Here is a 17,775-nt window from a genome sequence, read left to right as displayed (position 1 = left end):
CCGCGCCCAGGTTTTGCAGAACCGCGAGGCCTGAGGTGACTCCCGCCTGCCGCCCCCGCGAAGGCGCGTGGAGCCATGAAGCGCGGGGCGCCCTGCCCGTTTTTCGGGGTTGCAGGGAGAGGGCGGGAGACTGGGATGGGCGCTGGAGTCGGGAGCTGGGCGGGGTGGGGCCCAGGGCAGCTTCTTGGGCGAGCCGCGCAGAGCGGCGAGGGGGCCCCGGGACGCGCGAACCGCCGGGAGCAGGGTTCCTAAATCCCGGGCGGCGTGGGCTCCCTCCGGGCGAATGCGCTCCCTCCAGGGCGCCGGGCCGGGTCCTGGCGTTTGGGAGTCACCGGGTCTGCCCCAGCCCGCCCGGGTACCCCAGGGGGGGACCGTGGGGCCCACGCCGGGGCGCGTGGGCGAGCAGGCAGGGCGCACCGAGCGCGCCACGCGGCGCCTGGCGGGGAGGAGCGCGGCGGGGCGGGGGCCGGGCGCGCCGGGGCGGTGCTGAGCCGGTTCCTCCTCCTGGGCCTCCTCCTCCTCGCCTTCCTCCAGCTCAGCCGCTGCACCGCCCGGGTGCTCCTCCTTCCACCCCCGGGCGCCCGCGGCGATGTTTAACCGCGCGGTGAGCCGGCTGAGCAGGAAGCGGCCGCCGTCAGGTAAGCGGCTCCCGGGGCCCGTGGGCTGGGTGTCGGGGCTCCCCGAGGGACCGCGAGGAGCAGCCCAGGCGGGCGCTGCCCACCGGGGGCATCTTTCCCTCCCTCCTGGGCTCGGGCGCGGCTTGGCGATGCCGCCCGGACGGGAGCCCCAGCTGACCGCGCCACTTCTCTCCGCCTGGTCCAGCGTCCCTTTGGTCCCAGCCGCGGCGGGAGCGCAGAGCCCGGAGAGGCACCCCGGGGAGGAAGTTTGGCCGAAAGGGGAAGCAACAGTAGTTTTCTTTTTAGTGATGATCTGGGAGAAAAAGGAGATCCAAAACAGCCCCAAACTTTGGAGGTAGTATGTGCTCTAGATTCCGAAAGCAGAACGTCGCGCGGCGTCCCCGGCTTCTGGAGTTCTCTGCCTCCGCTGCGGGCGCTGGTGCGAATGATGCCCGCGCGGCGCCCGGAGGAGGCACGGCTGGACCCCGCGCACCCGACTGCAGCCCGGCCTGGGGTGCCGGGCGCTTTCAGTTCTGCGCGGCGGAGCCGAAGTGTGGGGCCGCGAAGGAGGGTGAACACCAGGGTGGAGAAGTGGTTCACACCAGGGAAGGCGCCCGCAGACATTACAAAAGATTCGGCTTGGCTGTCACAGTGGACCAGCCTGAGCCACAATTTGGAGCAATTTGATAGGACAAAGAACCCACGGTGAAGAAGAAATCATGCACTTGATTCCAACCATCTTACCCTTTTTGTTCATAATAATAGCTACGCCCCTTTGAGTGCTTAATGTGGGCCCGGGTCTGTGTTCACCAGGTTCTGTGAATTCTCTCTTCACTCCTATGACAACCCTGTGAGATGGGTATTGTTATCGTCACTTTCCAGAGGAGGGACCTGAAGCCAGGAGCTGTTGGGTAACTTGCTGCAAGTCACACTTGAGAGGTGGTGGAGAATCTTTGAAACCCGAGTTGGCCTGACTCTGGAGTCCAGAGGCATTTGTGCCGCCTCCCACTCCAGGAGTCACTCCTGCGTAGTACTAAAAGTCTGTACATGCTGGTCTGTGTCCTTTTCTCACCTAGTATATTTTATGAGGGACTTTGTGGTTAAGAGGATGGACTGGAACCAGACTCGCTGGGTCTGAATCCTGCCTCCACCACTTACCGGCTGTGGAACCTCTCTGTGTGCAGTTAAGGATCAGCAAAATGGGAATAAAATAGCTACCCCTCTTTAAGCACTTCAGTGGCGCTGTTTTTCCCATCCATCAAATTATGCAAATCATCACATTTGATATTTAAGACAACTCTAATAAAGTAGGGTTTCAACTGTAATAAAGTAAGATCTCATAGGGTTATCGTAAAGAACTTGTATTGATGTTAGTGGGCATGTAAACCTTGCCGTGTCGCCTGTGGGTCAAAGGATTCCCCTGTGGGTGTGCATTGTAGCCATTCCCTGTTGTTGGATATTCGTAGGCCCATGGAGCGGTGGTCAGACCCAGGACTCTGGAGTTAAACTCCTGGTTCCCACCCTGACTGTCATTCAGCGACTTTGGGCAAGTTACTTGACCTCTGAGCCAAGTGCTAAATTATTGGGAAATTTGGGAGCTGGTTGCTAAATCATAGATCATTTGAAATTGACTGTTGGTGAATATTTATACCATGGAAATCAGCAAATGCTTAAAATCAAGGGTTTTCCCTCTTAGGAGAGCCCGTTTACCACCACACCTTTGCATGTGTTTTCCCATTTGTAACGTGGGTTTCGTAGAGTTGTGGGATTAAGTACGCTAAAACATCTGAAGTCCCTAGTACAATGCCTGGCACATAATAAATGAGTAATAATAGTTAGCTGTTATCTTTTCCCCCTTTTCCTATTATAAACAGAGCTGCTGTGAACTTCTCTGCATTAGTTATTCATTGCTTTGGATCATTTTGAGGTTGAAGTCTTCCAAATAGAACAACTGGATTATGGGATATACATGTTTTGGGGTGTTGTTGCATGTAGACAGGTTGCTGGGCCAGTTTTAGGGAGTGCACCTCTTCCAGGGCAGCAATTTTTAAGCCTGCTGAAACGTGGGGAAGTTGCTGATAGAAAGGTGGGTAGATAAACATTGTCGATTGGTATTGGATGCCTGGCCTCCAAGAGCCCGATTTCTTTAGAATTTTTAGGTTTAAAGTCTGCCCCTCTGGTGGGACAGGACAAATGATCCCCTGCCATTTGGTCATCACCACTCGGCAGCAGGAAAAGAAGCCCAGTGAGAAAGGGGTATGTGGCCCCTAGGCGGAGGCCCTGGGAAGCCAGCCAAGTAATCCACGGGACCCTCTACTGAATTTTTTTTGTGTGTGGTAATTTTGAATTAGTTTTCTTAAAGAGGCTCTCTAAATTGGATAAGCTGGGTCTGCCATTGCAGGACCTCTGATTTGGACCTGGCTACAGTCCTGCCTCCTAGCACCTTTCTTTCTAGACCTTTCCTGCTTCTAAGCAACATCTTACAGGAGACAGTGTCTGTAAGCGGAGGGTTTGGAGTTCCTAACCCCTAATTCCACGGTTCTAAGTACAATTTCCTTATTTTCCTTTCTGAGGTTTCTCAAAGTGTGTTCACAAACCACATGGCAGGGGGGAGGAGCTTGATAAAATGCAGCTTTCCAGGCCACACCTCAGACCCACTGATTCAGTCTTGGGGACCCAGGTGGGGAGGGAGAGTAGGCTGCGTTTTCAACAATGCCCCAGTTGATCCTTATGACACCGAATTCTGAGGAACCCTCGACGGATTCTGCCCCCCGTCCTGCCCCTGACAGCAACTTGCACTGTTGATGGTAAGTGGGATGCTGCTCACTTGAAAGCAGAGCCACAGCCACAGCCCTCCACCACCTGCGACCAGACCGAGGGGCGACCCACTGGGGGAATCCCTGCCCTGCCAGGCAGACCTCAGCCTTCCCCCTGGGCCCGTTATACATGATCCCATTAAACCCTTGGGACCAGTTTCAGATTTATGGCTGGGCTTAAGTTTTTATTTAAAGATGACAGTTGACATAGCAATTTAATGTCTTTGTTTTAACAACCAGCAGCAGGACAGTCTTGGCCGCCTGGGAAACTTTCCCTGCAGAACATCACTGGCCCGCGCCTGCGGGTTCAGGGAGAGCGGAGCAGGGACAGACAGGCGGGGCTGGGCTGAGGGGCGCCGTTTTATACAGATGTGATCAGCCCACGAGCCAGTGAGTCCATGGTGCCAGCTCTGAAGGCCACCGAGAGCAGCCTGCGGACCCGTGGGCGCCGGGTGCGAATGGTGCTTCATGTGCCTTTGCTGACTTTGTATTTGAACTGATGTCCCCTTTCCTCACTGTTCGAAATTTTGGAAACCTCAGCAGGTGCCTGGCTGGGCCATGTCTTAGGGCTTCCTGGGTGAACTGAGTCACTTCCCTCCCCGGGGTTGAGTAACCCCCTTGGCCCCTTGACGTTGGGCTCTGTTTAAACGTGCTGTTTAAATTGTACTAAATTTACTTTCACTGGTTTCTTCTGCTTCCCCCAGATAGCTCTCCACTGCAGCAGCCTGGGGGTGGCAGTGGGGCCATAGGGGGGTCCAGGCAGGCGACAGCAGCAGCTCCTCGATAAGAGCTGTCAGGAGGCGTCCACTGGAGTGAAACAGTCCCCTGCAGACTTCCGGGGACGAATTTCCCTTCCAAGCAAGTTCCCATCTCTCCAGGGCCCTGCTGAGTGCCTGTGGGCAGCTTTGCTGCCCCTTCTGTGTGGCGCTCAGGGACTCCTAATCTGGTCTGCCCTCCCTCCCAGCCCCATTCCCCTGTGCCCCACTCTGCCTCTGGGTGGCTGGACATTCCCACCTCTGTGCCTTCGCTCCCTGAGGGTGTCCTCTGTCCTTCGTCCTCTCCCAAAGCCGAGTCTCCCTGCTCCAGCAGGCCTGCTCTGCCGCCTCCTGCCTCCCTCCCTCTCTGCACCTGAGATGCAGTTTGTCCATCTCATCTCTCCCTGGACAGCTGCAGAGGCCGCCAAGGGGCAGGGGCTGCTCCGGAGCCTCCCATTTTGGAAGGGACAGACCAGAGAAGTCAAGTCTCTGACCTCACACAGCATCCATCTAGTCATCTTCTTAAAACGGATTTAGAGAACAAATACAGAGCTGATGACTTTTCTCCTTCCTCCCTGCCTCCCTGCCTCGCTTCCATCCTTCTTCCCTTTTTTCCTTGCTCCAGTGAGGATATTAAAAACAAACAATGCCCTCATCAACTGTCTTTATCATGCCACAAACGAAGGGCTGTTTTAACACTCCAAATAGTAGGAAAGATATAATCTCATATAAAGAAGTGTCCTGATACACAAGAATCTTCTAGAGGTTGCTGCTTCTAGGGAGAGGCACTGGGTAGCTGAGGGACAGAGGTGAGAGGAAGACCTGTCCCACTATGCTCCCTTTTGTGTCTCCTGAATTTTATACCATGCAAATAAATACAACTATCTATTTTAAAAAAACAACCCAAGATTGTCCTTACTCTGTCAACACAGCTCACTTGGTAAATATTTCCTTATCTTTATTCTCATTTCTTCATGGACCAGGGAAGAAAACTTCATGCCAGCCTTGGCATAGAGGGCCAACGGCCATCCGGGAACTGCTGGTCTCATCTTCTCAATTAATTTTAAGTTCCCCGAGAAAAAGGGCCCTGCCTTTTGTTTCTTGTGTCTTCCACTGCCCTTCCCTTTCCAGGCTCTGCAGCCAGACAACCTAGGGCTGAATCTCAGCTTGTCTACTTCCTTGCCTGCTCCTTTGGAGCAAGTTATTTAACCTCCCTGTGCCTCAGTTCTCTCATCTGTAAAATGGGCTAACAATGGGCCTTACTTCCAAGAGCCGTTGTGAAGCTGAGATGGGATATGGTAAGTGCAGTAAATGCCAGCTACTTTTACAGCCGTCACCTCCGCTCTGCCTTACCCAACCCCTGCCCTCCCCCAGTCTGTCAGAAAACGTTTACCAATATAAATCTGTACATGAGTACCGGACACTGCTGACTGACCCTGAGGAGGTCAGCTCTCTCTCAAGAAATGCACCGTCTAGCTGACCGATACTGAAGGGAAAAGTCACTTATTTGCCTCGAAGTAGGCCAGGGGAGAATGAGGGCACATTTATGGGTAAATGTCAGGTCCCAGAGGAAGCAGGGAGGCTCTGGAAAGTGAAAAAAAATAAGGACAGGGTCTTCACTTTCATCCCCAGGATAGGGCTCCTGGGTGGTTTTATTTTTTCTGGGGCTTTGCCTAGAAAGTGAGGATTCTACGGAGGCTACAAATACCAGTCTGGCGCTCTTATTTCCTTCCCTCTCTAGAAACTGGAAACCAGTGGCCATCTGTTGTTTAGTCCACTCAAAAGAGGATGTTGAGGCTTGTTTTTCCTTCGGACCCAAGGGTGCTCGGGAGCCCTGCAGCCCCCCCCACCCCCGCCTGTCTCACACAAGACGTCTCTGAGAAGACAGCGGATTTCTGGGCTGCGAGGACCTCCCCAGTGGACCCCAGGGCATGGAACGTAAGGCATGGCCCCCGCCCCCCTTGGGGGACGTCCTCAGCCCGCCGTGGCCGGCAGGGCGGAGTGGGGGCTAGGGGAGTGTGGTGTAGACGCAGGTGCACAGGTGACCTTTGCAGGCGCCGCCTGAGGGCTTGGCTGTCTGAGGCCTCAGACCGCGTGTGAAAACTGCCATGATGCCGTTTCTCAGCCGAGCCACCCCTCTGCAACCTGTTTGCCTGCTCTGGTCTTTGATACTTGCTGGCATTATGATTATTTTAAAACATTTTCATTTTTCTTATAATTTTCTGCTAATTGAAGTTCATGCAAACCTCCCTACTCAGGGAATTGCATGCCTGAAGGGGAGTTATTCTCAGAAGCTAGATACTGGAGCGGATAAACACTTAAGTAATATTTAGAGACAGTGTTTCCATGACCCAGTTTCTCCGGAGCTTTCTTAGACCACCAGTTGTAACACACTGATTCTCTAAGTTGGGATGACTTTTTTTTAAGTGTAATATGTTTGATTTGGTATCAGTGACATGAAGTTTTAAGTAAGTTTTGCAGCGTGTGCACTTCCCTTGAGTTTTTTAAAGGAGTATGGCGTGTGTGTGTGCCTGTGCACGTGTGTGTGTTATATCAAACTACTTTAGAATTTAAGGTTAACATCTCTGCCTTTTGCTGGGCTTGACTGTTTAGTTTTTCTTTAATATGCTGTGAATTTTGAGGGTACTTGAAGATGTAAGTTGACTGCTGTTGAGGAAGCTGGATATTGAGATTTTACCAAAAGCTTTGACTTGTGGAAATTGTCTATGCGGGATTGTCACCCAGACCTTCCTGCAGACTAATTAATAGCAGGACTCCATGCTGTAAGCGTTCAGTTCTGATGAGTGTTACAGATGCCTTTTGAGTATGGATTTTCAAGGAATTAATGTCTGGAGAAGTTCTCTGATAGATATGACATCACAGTATCTATAAATAATGCATTATGCAATATGCTGCGAGCAACCAGCCTCAGCCATCTGTACCACGATGCTGTGCCGTCGTCGAAATGGCTTTTACTGAGGTCAGAAACCACACAGAATAGCATAAACATAAATGGAAAGGGTATGTACATTGTGTTTGCGTGCTAGAAGATTCAGCCCAGTCTTCCATGAGTTGTCTGTGTGGAATTGGACTCTTGGTTTTCTCAGTCTTCTCCCACAGTGTAATTGTAATCCTTCTCTTCAAGGCTGTCATGTTCTGGCCTCTGTGAGTGTGAAGATCAGCAAATATTAAAAATTAAAATGGCAGTAGAGCCTCATGGTAAAGAGCACGTGCCCTGGAGCAGGACTGCCTGGGCTTGGACCATGATTCTCCATTTCCTAGCTGGATGACCCTTGCAAGTTACTGTGCCTCAGTTTCCTCATCTGTGAAGTGGGGATAATATTAACCACATCAGAGGGTTATTATAAGAACTAAATGATTTAAGCCATGTAAAAAGCTTAGAACAGTACCCAGCACATTGTGAACAATTCGTGTTAACATTCATTATTAACTAATGGCAGATTAATCTGAAGATAGTTTATTGAAAAATAAGTGTTGTGCCAGCAAAAATATGAAGATCTAAAATGCTTTAAAGAGCCCAGGAGGTACAAAAACAATTTTGTTTTTCATTGCAAAAAAATGTTTTCCAGTTGAACTAAACAATAACAAAATTAAACAAACCTGCGCAAAATTGAAACAAATGATGGTTTGTTGTTCTCACCAACAGCTTACTAGCTTGAGTGATTTTAAAGCTGCTACAACAGTATGTTTAACTTTTTTTCCACCCGTGCATTCCAAACCTACCTTCTTGTGTAATCCATCTAAAATGGAAACTTGTATCAATGAAAAAGGAAAGTAGAGTATTGGAGCTTTGTGGCTCCAAGTGCCAGGAATTGGGAAGCTGGGAACTCTTGGTTTTGCTTTATTCTTAAATTCAGAGATAAACCTTCTTGCTATGGAGAACAGTTATTTCTTTCTCCGATACATTGTTGGACTGATTGTAACATTTAAAACGAACTGAGATGGCTTAAGAAGCCCTTACTTACATGCATGGGAAAATAGTGGAAGTCTGAGCGGGGGCCCCTGAGTAATGGAAATGCCCCAAGTTAGGGGGCAGTCTCCAGGGCAGTGCCAAATGGATTGGACCTCTGGTGCATCTCCTTAGACGTCAGGGATAATCACTTGGAAAAGAGAGACACCATTAAGGGAATAGAGTTTGCAAATGCTACTCCATCCAGATCTATCTATATTGATGCCAATCAAGAAGGATTAAGAAAAAAAGGCATAGCCAAAAGCCTTAATCAAAATTGAAAGACAATCAGGAAGTCTTAGAAAAATTCAAACCAATATGTCTGGGAAAAGTGAAAACACATGACAGAGAGAACGTGGGCAGAAGATTCTTATAGTAAGCACCAACTGTTGAGGCAGAAGGTGGGCAAAAAGGCAAGAAGGAATTTCTCTTTATCCAGGGCACCAAAGCCAGAACCCAATAACCATAGCTGTGGAGAGTAGTTGCATTTTGGTGTACTTTCTGAGACAGCCCTGAAATTTCTCTGCCCTTTTGTACAGTGTCAGCTGTAAATGTGTTTCATTACTTTCGATGGAAAGGCAATGGTAGCCTAGGAGAGAACTGAAAGGAAGGGCCATCCATTTGCAAACTCCTATGTCCCAGGAAGCCCTGGGGTTCAGTGGAGGTGGCCCTGGTGGGGACAGTTGTCCTCACATGTAGGTCCCAATACTGGTTCCATCCTGCAGTTCCTTAACTGGGTCACCTTGGATAGGTCATTTTACCTTCCAGACCTTTATTTCCTAGTCTATAAAGTAAGGGGACTAGATCAGATTAGCGGGTTTTGAGTTGTAAAACTTGTGCAAATGAAGGCTGGCACAGAAACCTAATATGCAAAATGATTAGAGTGTGAAATAAAGGGTGAAGTGAAGTAGCCCTTGTCTAATCATGGGCAGCTATCTTATCTCTCAGTTAACCAGAAGGTCTGGTTAACCAGAGCACTCTCTTGGCTAAATGGGAACCCACCAAGTGTATTTATTTGCAAGACAGAGTGGCAGTGAAAACCCAACTGTGGTTTGGTTTATTATTGAAAAGAATGTCAAGAGTTTTGGAATCCTTTCAGACCAAGGTTGAAAACTTATGGGCAAAGGAGTTGTTCTGCGACGGCAAGAGAAATTTGCGGCTGCCTGAGATTGTTCCTGGAACAGTGAACTTGTGTCTCTCTGTATATTTACTTAAGAGACGATCTGCCGGGAAATGGAGTAAACTGTCAAACTGTATTCTCCAGGTGAAGAACAGAAGAGTAAATTAGTGAAATGCTTGGCAAATGAACCCTGATGCAGAAATTTCTTATAATAATGATCTTTTAATTTGATTTATACTTCGTTGGGAAGAAACTCAGTGTTCAGAAGCTTGCCATTCTAGCATTTGCAAAGAAAGCAGGGAACTAATTTAATATCCATGAACTGGAGATTCACTTTAGAGAAGCCTCAGGTCCATTTGTTCTGTGTTCAAGTGAGTTTCGTTCTCGATTAAGGGAATGGATTTGTCCCAAATAATTCTCTTATATGCTCCATCGCCAAGGAGTGTTGAAACACAGCCCCCCACTGGGCTTCTGGCTTCTGCTTTATTGAGCCCAAGTCAGCCAGTGAATGTCTAACAGCCAGGCAGTTTTCCCAGGTGCTGGGAGATGAGGCTCAGCTGCTTGAGAAATTAACGTGTGTGTTGACCCCCAGGAGAACATGAAGATCGTGGAGGCTGTTACCTTAAGTCCAATGTATTCTGATAGAACTTTCCTCCAAAAATATTTTCAAATATTTGGCCCCCTAGCTATTTGCAGCAGTTCATATTTATAAGACTTTTAAAATGTGTCCTTTTAAAGTGATTTGCTTTGCTAGATTCAAACTTTTCTTTATAGAAACATGTCTCTACTTTAAAAAAAAAGGCAATGGAGAAAAAAGTATTAGCTATAAAGATCATTCACTGGATAGATCATTATTTTAAGGAAAAAGGGGAGAGAGGAACTAACATTTGTTGCGAGTCCCCTGTGAGCTTCTAGGCGCCTGAGCAGGTACTTTCTCTTTTAATCCTTCCAAAGAGAGGGAGTTATCTTCATCTTACACATAGAATTTTGCCCATGGTCACACAGTTCGAACTGGCCACACTTGGGCCCACCCGAAGTGACAGTCCATGGTTTTTCCTTGACTCCAGGAAGGGGCCACATTCTGTAGACTGAGACATATTTGTGTTGTCAATTCCTTCCTCAGGCAAGTAGCCAAAGTGTGTAGTTGGAGGTGCCCTGTCCCCTTCCCTTTTGTCCAGAGGCTTTTTAGGTGTGTGAGTAGGAGAGTGCAGCGGATGTGCAGGTACCAAGAGTCATTCATTCATTCAGTCTACACACATAGTAACAGGGTGATGCTGAGCCACACTGGAGCCTGAGGCAAAAGGAAAAACCAGTAATAATGATCCTGTTTATTTAAAATTTTGATATTTTGCTTACTATGGAGTTTTTTTGCATTAATTTTGATTTTTCAAAATATCGCGTGAAAATGTCATTTATCTTGATGCCTGAGTTTTTTGGCAACCCCCTTCAATGTTGCACCTGCGGCCAGTGCCTCCTTTTCCCCACCCTAGTCCCGGGCCTCAGACATACTTTTATTTATCTGCCAGGCAATGAGCTATGTGCTGGAAAAACCAGATAAAGATATACAGGAGCTTTCAGACTAGTGAGAGCCAGTCGTGCAAATAGTCACAACACAGCACGATAGTTATAAGACTGTGCACAAAGTGTAATGGGGAAGGAGTCTATGTTGAGTCACGGTCCCTGGGAGGAGGGTTTGAGTGAGACTTGAGGGCTGCCTGCAAGTTGGCCAGTGGCCACGTTGGTGGGGGAAGGATGTCTGGGGAGTGTTGACAAGTCCCTTCGTCACTCTGAGCCTCAGTTTTCCTCACATGTAAAATGGAGGGATGGTAGGGCTTACTTCCTAAAGTTGTCGTCAGGACTAGAATGAGTTCATTGTGTTCAGCGCCTAGAGTAATTCTGGCATGTAACATCACCACAGTGGTGATGATGATGATGATGGCCATTATAGGCAGATATTTTTAAATGATAGTGTCTTTGGGCCACATATACAGTCTGAACTTTGCTTTGCAGACATCCACGACAGTGATGGGAGTTCCAGCAGTGGCCACCAGAACCCCAAGAGCACAGCCAAGTGGGCAGCCTCTCTGGAGAATCTGCTTGAAGACCCAGAAGGCGTGAAAAGATTTAGGGTTTGCCTTTTTCATTGTTGGCTGGGATTGATGCAACACGTGAAGAAGTTAGATGCATGGGGGGAGCACAGGCCAGTTTCTAACACTGTCTGTCCCAACTTGAGAATAAGAACTTCTCACCTGGCATGACCAAGAGGAAAACGCTTTCCAGATCCCACGGACCGGCCCTGAGGGGCATGCACAGACTGTTTCTGGTTTTTATATAGTTGGAGGGGAGAGAGTGGGGGCGATGGGGAAGAGGTACCATGCACACTGGCAGAATCTACAAAGAATTTCCAGCTCTGTGACACCTGGGAGGGGGGCGGTCTTGGTCTCTCTGATGTGAAGGTTTCTTCTCTTGTGTGTCAGGGATTCTCAGGATACATTATTAACAAGTGAGGGAGGCTGAACAACAGCTGGCAAAATGAAGTTGAACTCAAAGAGAAGAGCTGATGGATAGGGAAATGTCGGCGCTGCCTAGAAATAACTTTTTTGGCTGACAGAAACCCCAGGTGTTAGTTAGGAGAACCACATGTGAATTTCAGGAATGCCCTGTATCTGCCTGAGTCCCACCAACTTCTTCTTTAAGTCTTGGGTCAGGCCAGGATAAGCCCTCCTGCTGTTGGTCCGTGTTGCAGCCTCCAGGGACGGCGGTGGCGGGCAGGGCTACTAACATTCCTGGACACCAGGCCACGGTGAGCACTGCCGAGAGCTCAGGGAGGACGCTTTTCTGTGCATAGCCGAATAGCTGGCTGTGCTACCAACCCCCCAACACTGCCAAAAGAAAAACACACCTCCAACTTAAAATAGTTTTCATCATGGTGTTTTTAGACATGCTTAATATGTTTTCTTTTCTTTTGTTTAAAAAAAAATGGGCCTGATTTTAGAGGAATGTACTTTGTTTAAACACTGTCTAGAAAGAACTAATATATCTTCCACTTTAATTTACTTTTTGGTAATTTATTGTCAGCTTAGAATTGTGAGTAGATTCTTGCTTCATTTTTAATTTTCCTTACTGTGTCAAAGCCATTAAGTTCAAATGCATATGAAATTCTAGCTTTAACATTAAACATACACTTTTTTTTTTAAAGAGGATTTTTTCTTTTTATTTATTTATTTATTTATTTTTTCCCCCAAAGCCACAGCAGACAGTTGCAGGTCATAGCTGCACATCCCTCCAGTTGCTGCACGTGGGACGTGGCCCCAGCGTGGCCGGAGAAGCGGCGCGTCTGTGCGCGCCCGGGTCCGAACCCGGGCCGCCAGCAGCGGAGCGCGAGCACCTAACCGCTAAGCCACGGGGCCGGCCCTACACTTTGTTTTTGAGGGTGGAGTTTTCAGAGGGTGATCCAACCATGCTCGTTTGTTAGATTTGGCCAAATCAGTCCTTGAAGGGAAATGCATTATTTGTTTGTTTGTTTGTTTAAAGTAGAATACTGTTTGATACTTTTTTCTTCTTTTTATCCATAGGAATTTTTAAAAAAGGAATTCAGTGAAGAAAATGTGTTATTTTGGCTTGCATGTGAAGATTTCAAGAAAACACAAGATAAGAAGCAGGTATTTCTTACACCCTGTAATCACGGTCTTGATAATTCTTTTCTCTCCTTATAAAGTTACAGCTGCCTTTCCAATAGATTTCGAAATTGCCTCCAGAAATCTGGTCCATATTGGATTGGGGGGAAGATTTAAGCTTCAGATTAGGTATCTTGTTTTGATCAAATATAAATAATTTTAAAAAGAGTGCGTTAATCCATTTTTAAATAGAGCTGTTCAAATGGACAGATAGTTAAAGTAAAAATAACGATTTATGTCATTTCGAGTTCATCATCGTATATGGTTTTTTTCTTCATGTATAAGTTATGAGGATGCTTCCCCCTAGAGTTTGACATGTCGCCATTTTGTATGGACATAGTAAAATGATAAGCAGATGTATGGTGATAAAAGCAGATCATGCATCAGATGGATTGTCAATTATTTAATATATCTTACAAAACATCCGGTGGTTGGCAGGCATCCCACACAGAACGTTTCTGACTGTTTTCTGGGTAGATGTGTCCTCTTTGCAGGAGGTAGCTTTTAATTCCAATGTCAGTGGATTTCCTGACGTTGAAAGTTGGGGGTAAGGTGGAAAAGATTATGAGGAAGGAGGCCTGTGGTTTGAGTGTGTTTATGAGGCCCGAGCCTGTGTATTTCTAAGAGGCTACCGGCTAAGTGCCTACAGGGGCTGGTAAGTAATGTGCTTGAGTGAGGCTTTTGGTGCGAGGCTGTAGGGAGTGGTGGGGACTGGGGCCACCAGGGGGCAGCCAGCCCTCTCTCCAGGGGCTGCGGCTGGTTGGTTAGCTGACTTGGGCAGTGAACACCTGGGGTTTGTGGCTGTCTCGGCTTTCCCTGCCTTGAGTTCTGCCCACTTAGGTCTTTGCTTGCCCACCGTCATCCCCAGAACCTGGAGGGGCCTTTCTTCCTAAGGCATCTTCTCCTGTCTTCAGCCCAGTGCTGCCAATTTTCCAGGGAATCTGGACATTTGGATTCTTATGCGAAACTATCCAATTTTGTAAATGTTGGAACTAATTTTTAAAAAATGTAAAACCTTGTGTGCCAGCAAAACACATCCGTGGGCAGATGCAGCTTGTGGGCTGCCAGTTTTTGAGCCTCTGTCTCCAGAAGCTGGAATCCACAGGGCCGTCAGTCATTGTGCGTTTGAAGACAACAGCTTGGAAAATGTCCGTCACTGGTTTGCTCAAAGGCTGTTCCGGCTCAGACACACTTCCCCCAGGATGGAGCGATATGGCCTTCCCTCTATCACCTTCCTCTCCGTGGGGGTAAGGATGGATTCTAAGATAGGTCCCTGAGCTTGAGTTTCCCGGGTCGGCCTAGACAGCTGTCTTGGGCATGACTGACCCTTGGCATTTGCTTCTTTCTGGCTTCTTCTCCTCCCTGGATGACTTTGCCTAAGCCTCCTGGGTGGGGAACAGCCTCAGGGGAAAAGTGAGTGAGCGGGTTGAGGGGGCTGCTTTGGAAAGCGAGGATGTGGGCTGCCGCCCTTCAGGCAGGAGTGCCCAGGGACAACCGTCCATAAATGCTGGACTTTGCAGCCAATTCGTCCAGCCTCACTCTAAAATCCTAGCTTAGGGTGAAGCAAGTGAACACATGGCCATTCCTCTGCCTTATTCTTTGCATGTTGGAGGTGAGAGGGGCCTACAGGTCGGCCAGCTCACACCTGCATTGTACAAACCAGGAAGCTGAGGTCCCCCCACGGCCGAGCCAGGACTTGAACCAGCACTCAGGGGTCACCCATTCTTTTCCCTGCACACTGTGCTGGGGTGTCTTTCAATTCAGTTGAGTTCACCAGATCTTTGTGGAGTGCCTGCTCCGGACCAGCCCTTGTGAAAAGCACAGGAGACACACAGGGACAAGACAGATGAGCTTTAGGGAACAGGCATCGAGAGGGGAAGCCAAAACAGGCCTTTGCAAGTGTGACGAGTATAGAAATGGGAAGTGCGGGTTCCGTGGGAGCACAGGCAGTGGGCAGTCAGGAAAGGCCCCAAGGGAAGTGACTTTTAAGCTGACACCTGAAGCAGAGGTTGGGGATGGGGATAGTGTTCCTGGAAGAGGGAACAGCATGTGGGGAGGAAGGCCTGGAGAAAAGAGCTGAAGGAAGACCAGATGGTGGGAGGGTCGTGCTTGAGTGGCAGGCTGGCTCTGCTGTGCTTGAGGCTGGGAGGGAGGTGGGACCACCCTGGGAGACCCTGGGGGCCAAGCGAACACTGGAGAGCCATGGTGTTGGGTCATACTGCCCCAGCTACATCCTCCAGGGAGCTTCCAGAATCTGGCAGCCCCTCCCTGCACCCCCACCCCTGACGCCCAGCATATGACCCCTTGAAGGTTTGTGTCCTTAGGTCTGGAATGTGCCCTGTGATGGCTTTGGTGCAGCGAATGCTGCCTGACCGTCAGCAGCCTGAGAATGCACACAGTACTGGGAAGGGAGGAAGCGTCCTTGAGGCCCGCAGTATCTAGACCTCAGTCTGGGTATCAACTGAGCCTCCTGACGATTCCCATCCTTCCAGATGCCAGGGCTGTGGTTTGAGAGGTTAAGCAGCAGCTCGCCAGGTGCTGCAGACAGAGGCAGGGTGCAGACCCGGGTTTCTGACTCCAGGGCCCATGTATCTCTAGTGTGTCTGGCTGCAGGGGAAGTAAAACCAGGACTAAGTTCTAAGTCACTAATTTTAAAAAGCAGAGGAGGATGTAAGCATGGGAAGAGTCCGCCCAACTGAATTTCACAATCAGCCTTATCACGTCTGGTCCAGCAGGGAGTTTGTCAAGGGTTTATCTCTACAGTGAGCAAAGGCAGTTGGATCCATGTGAATCTATCTTTTGCCTCCATTGATTTAAATAGGCTCTGTGCTGGTTGGTTTTTTCATTCTTTTTTTTTGGATTCTCCAGCCAGTTCTCTCCATAGTACTTACCAACTTATCTGGTACCTTGTACAACTTATTTATTTATCTTCTGTGTTTGCTTTTCCCTCTCTCATGCGGACTCCATAAGATTTGAGACCTTTGTCTTCTCCCTCACTGTATCTGAGTGCCCAGAACACAGCCTGGCACACTGTGCCTTTCCAGTTCTCTCCACCTGAGTCAGCCGACACCTGAGGATCCACGAGGCGGGGTGCTGGCCTCCCTCTCACCTTGTGCTGCAGTGGCAGCCTTAGGGATGGACTTGAGAGGTGAACGTGCAGTCTGTTCTGTTGGGTCTTGTATTCTCAGAGGATCCAAACCAAGGAACGGTGCTCTGACTTCACTGTCTTTCCTGGTCTGGGCTTTTCCCCCTGCTAGGCAGGAAAGCAGCCCCTTGGTTTGGGAGGGTCTTGACACTCTGCATTTATGGTGGGGATGGCGGGGCCTTAGAAGTTGGGAGGGTGACGCCCGCCACCCCCTCTCCTTGGGATTGCTGTGGTGGTTGTCCTTTCCAGGTGTTCATATTCAGCAGTCAGCTTTCAGAGAGCAATTCTCTCCCTTTGCAATTTGTTTACGGTTTAAGTTTTTTCTGTAAAGTGCTTCCTCCCTGTGAATTAGCACATGAGATATATCTATCTTATAAAACAAAGCAGCATTTATATCTCGTAAAACCTAAGAAAAAGCTCCAACAAGGTGTTCATTCTTTGGCTACCCCTGAATTCATTCATTCATTCATTCATTCACCAGCACATGCATATTGGGCCTGTTTACTATGGGACAAGGATTGAAATGGACGTGGAAGCTTGTACATATTTGTAAAAACCAAACTGACGGCGGGGGTAGGGAAGTGGTAGGGTAACACAGGATTTCTAATAATCGTAGCTCTGAGAACAACTTGCACCGGCATTTAGAGATTTCCCTCTGCCTCTGGTTTGGGCTGTCTCTTTCTGACCTTGGCCTTTCAGCGTGGACTTGGCCAGGTCCAGGCTGGACCGATTGGAGCTCAGCTGCTCACGGCACGGTCTTGGGCCTGGCATTGGCGTGCCTTGAGCCTCCGTTCCTTCCGCGCTCACTTCATCACTTTTAGATGTTATCTACCGACTTCCTTTTACTATAACCGAGGTTTCACTTACTTCCATCCCTGTGTACTGTATTTTCATTGTGAAGACTTCATTGTTTATTGTTCGCTGCTGAGCCAAAGAGGATGCTACGATTACGTTTTTTCTTCTTGGACCATTTTTTGCTTTTCTTATTTCACATTCTTCAATAGCCTTTAAAATGCTTCTCGATGCGGAGCTGCACGGGCCCAGGCCTCTCAGATCATCTCTGCAGCCCGGGTTCCCCTGGGGACGGTCCTCCTGGGGACTTCTGACCGCAGCTCCCACTGGGGCATCCCCTGAGCTTTCTTTGCCACCACTGGCCATTCCCTTTGCCTCTCTCCTGCCTCCTGGACCCACACCCCCTCTGTCCTGAGTCACTCCCTCATTTTGGTGAAGCAATAGTTTCTTGAGAAAGGCTGGTAGACATTTAAAGATTTTGTTGAGTGAAAATGTTATTTTTTTCCTACTCTTCTACTTCACTGATAACCTGATGGAGCATAGAATTGAATTCTAGGTTGAAACTCACTCAGAATTTTGAAGACATTGTCCCATCGTCTTCCATTTTTGTTAAGAATCAGTATTTTATATGTAAGCTAATTTTGTTTTGTTTTCTTTGCTTTTTTCTCTTTGGAATAGCATAGGATCTTCTTTTCATCACCAATATTCTAAAGCTGTACAGTCAGAGGCTTTGGGGGGGGTGTTCATTCATTGTGTGGGCATTTTGTAGAGCCTTTTAATCTGGAATTTTATAGTTCTGGGAAATGTTCTTACATTATTATAATTATGATCATTATTTTTTAGTAACTCCTTTCCTTCCATTTTCTCTGGTCCCTTTTCCAAT

General features: G+C 48.5%; 1 protein-coding gene across 2 annotated transcripts in view; it reads left to right on the top strand.

The window, feature by feature from the left end:
- The first annotated feature begins 529 nt into the window (after positions 1-529).
- RGS10 (regulator of G protein signaling 10) overlaps positions 530-17,775 on the top strand; it is a 34,996-nt gene continuing 17,750 nt past the window's right edge. The window contains exons 1-4 of one of the 2 annotated variants that reach the window (XM_058544113.1): positions 548-638; positions 5,930-6,126; positions 11,289-11,407; positions 12,854-12,940. In XM_058544113.1, the coding sequence (XP_058400096.1) occupies positions 6,120-6,126; positions 11,289-11,407; positions 12,854-12,940 (213 nt within the window). In that variant the 5' untranslated portion in view covers positions 548-638; positions 5,930-6,119. Of the gene's footprint in view, positions 639-5,929; positions 6,127-11,288; positions 11,408-12,853; positions 12,941-17,775 lie in introns of both variants that reach the window. The other variant, XM_058544112.1, reaches the window with a different exon arrangement.

The sequence above is a fragment of the Diceros bicornis genome, chromosome 6 (assembly GCF_020826845.1).
Source record: "Diceros bicornis minor isolate mBicDic1 chromosome 6, mDicBic1.mat.cur, whole genome shotgun sequence".
NCBI classification, from domain to species: Eukaryota; Metazoa; Chordata; class Mammalia; order Perissodactyla; family Rhinocerotidae; genus Diceros; species Diceros bicornis.
The sequence above is the reverse complement of the archived record's forward strand: the minus strand, read 5'-3'. Positions and strand labels throughout refer to the sequence as shown.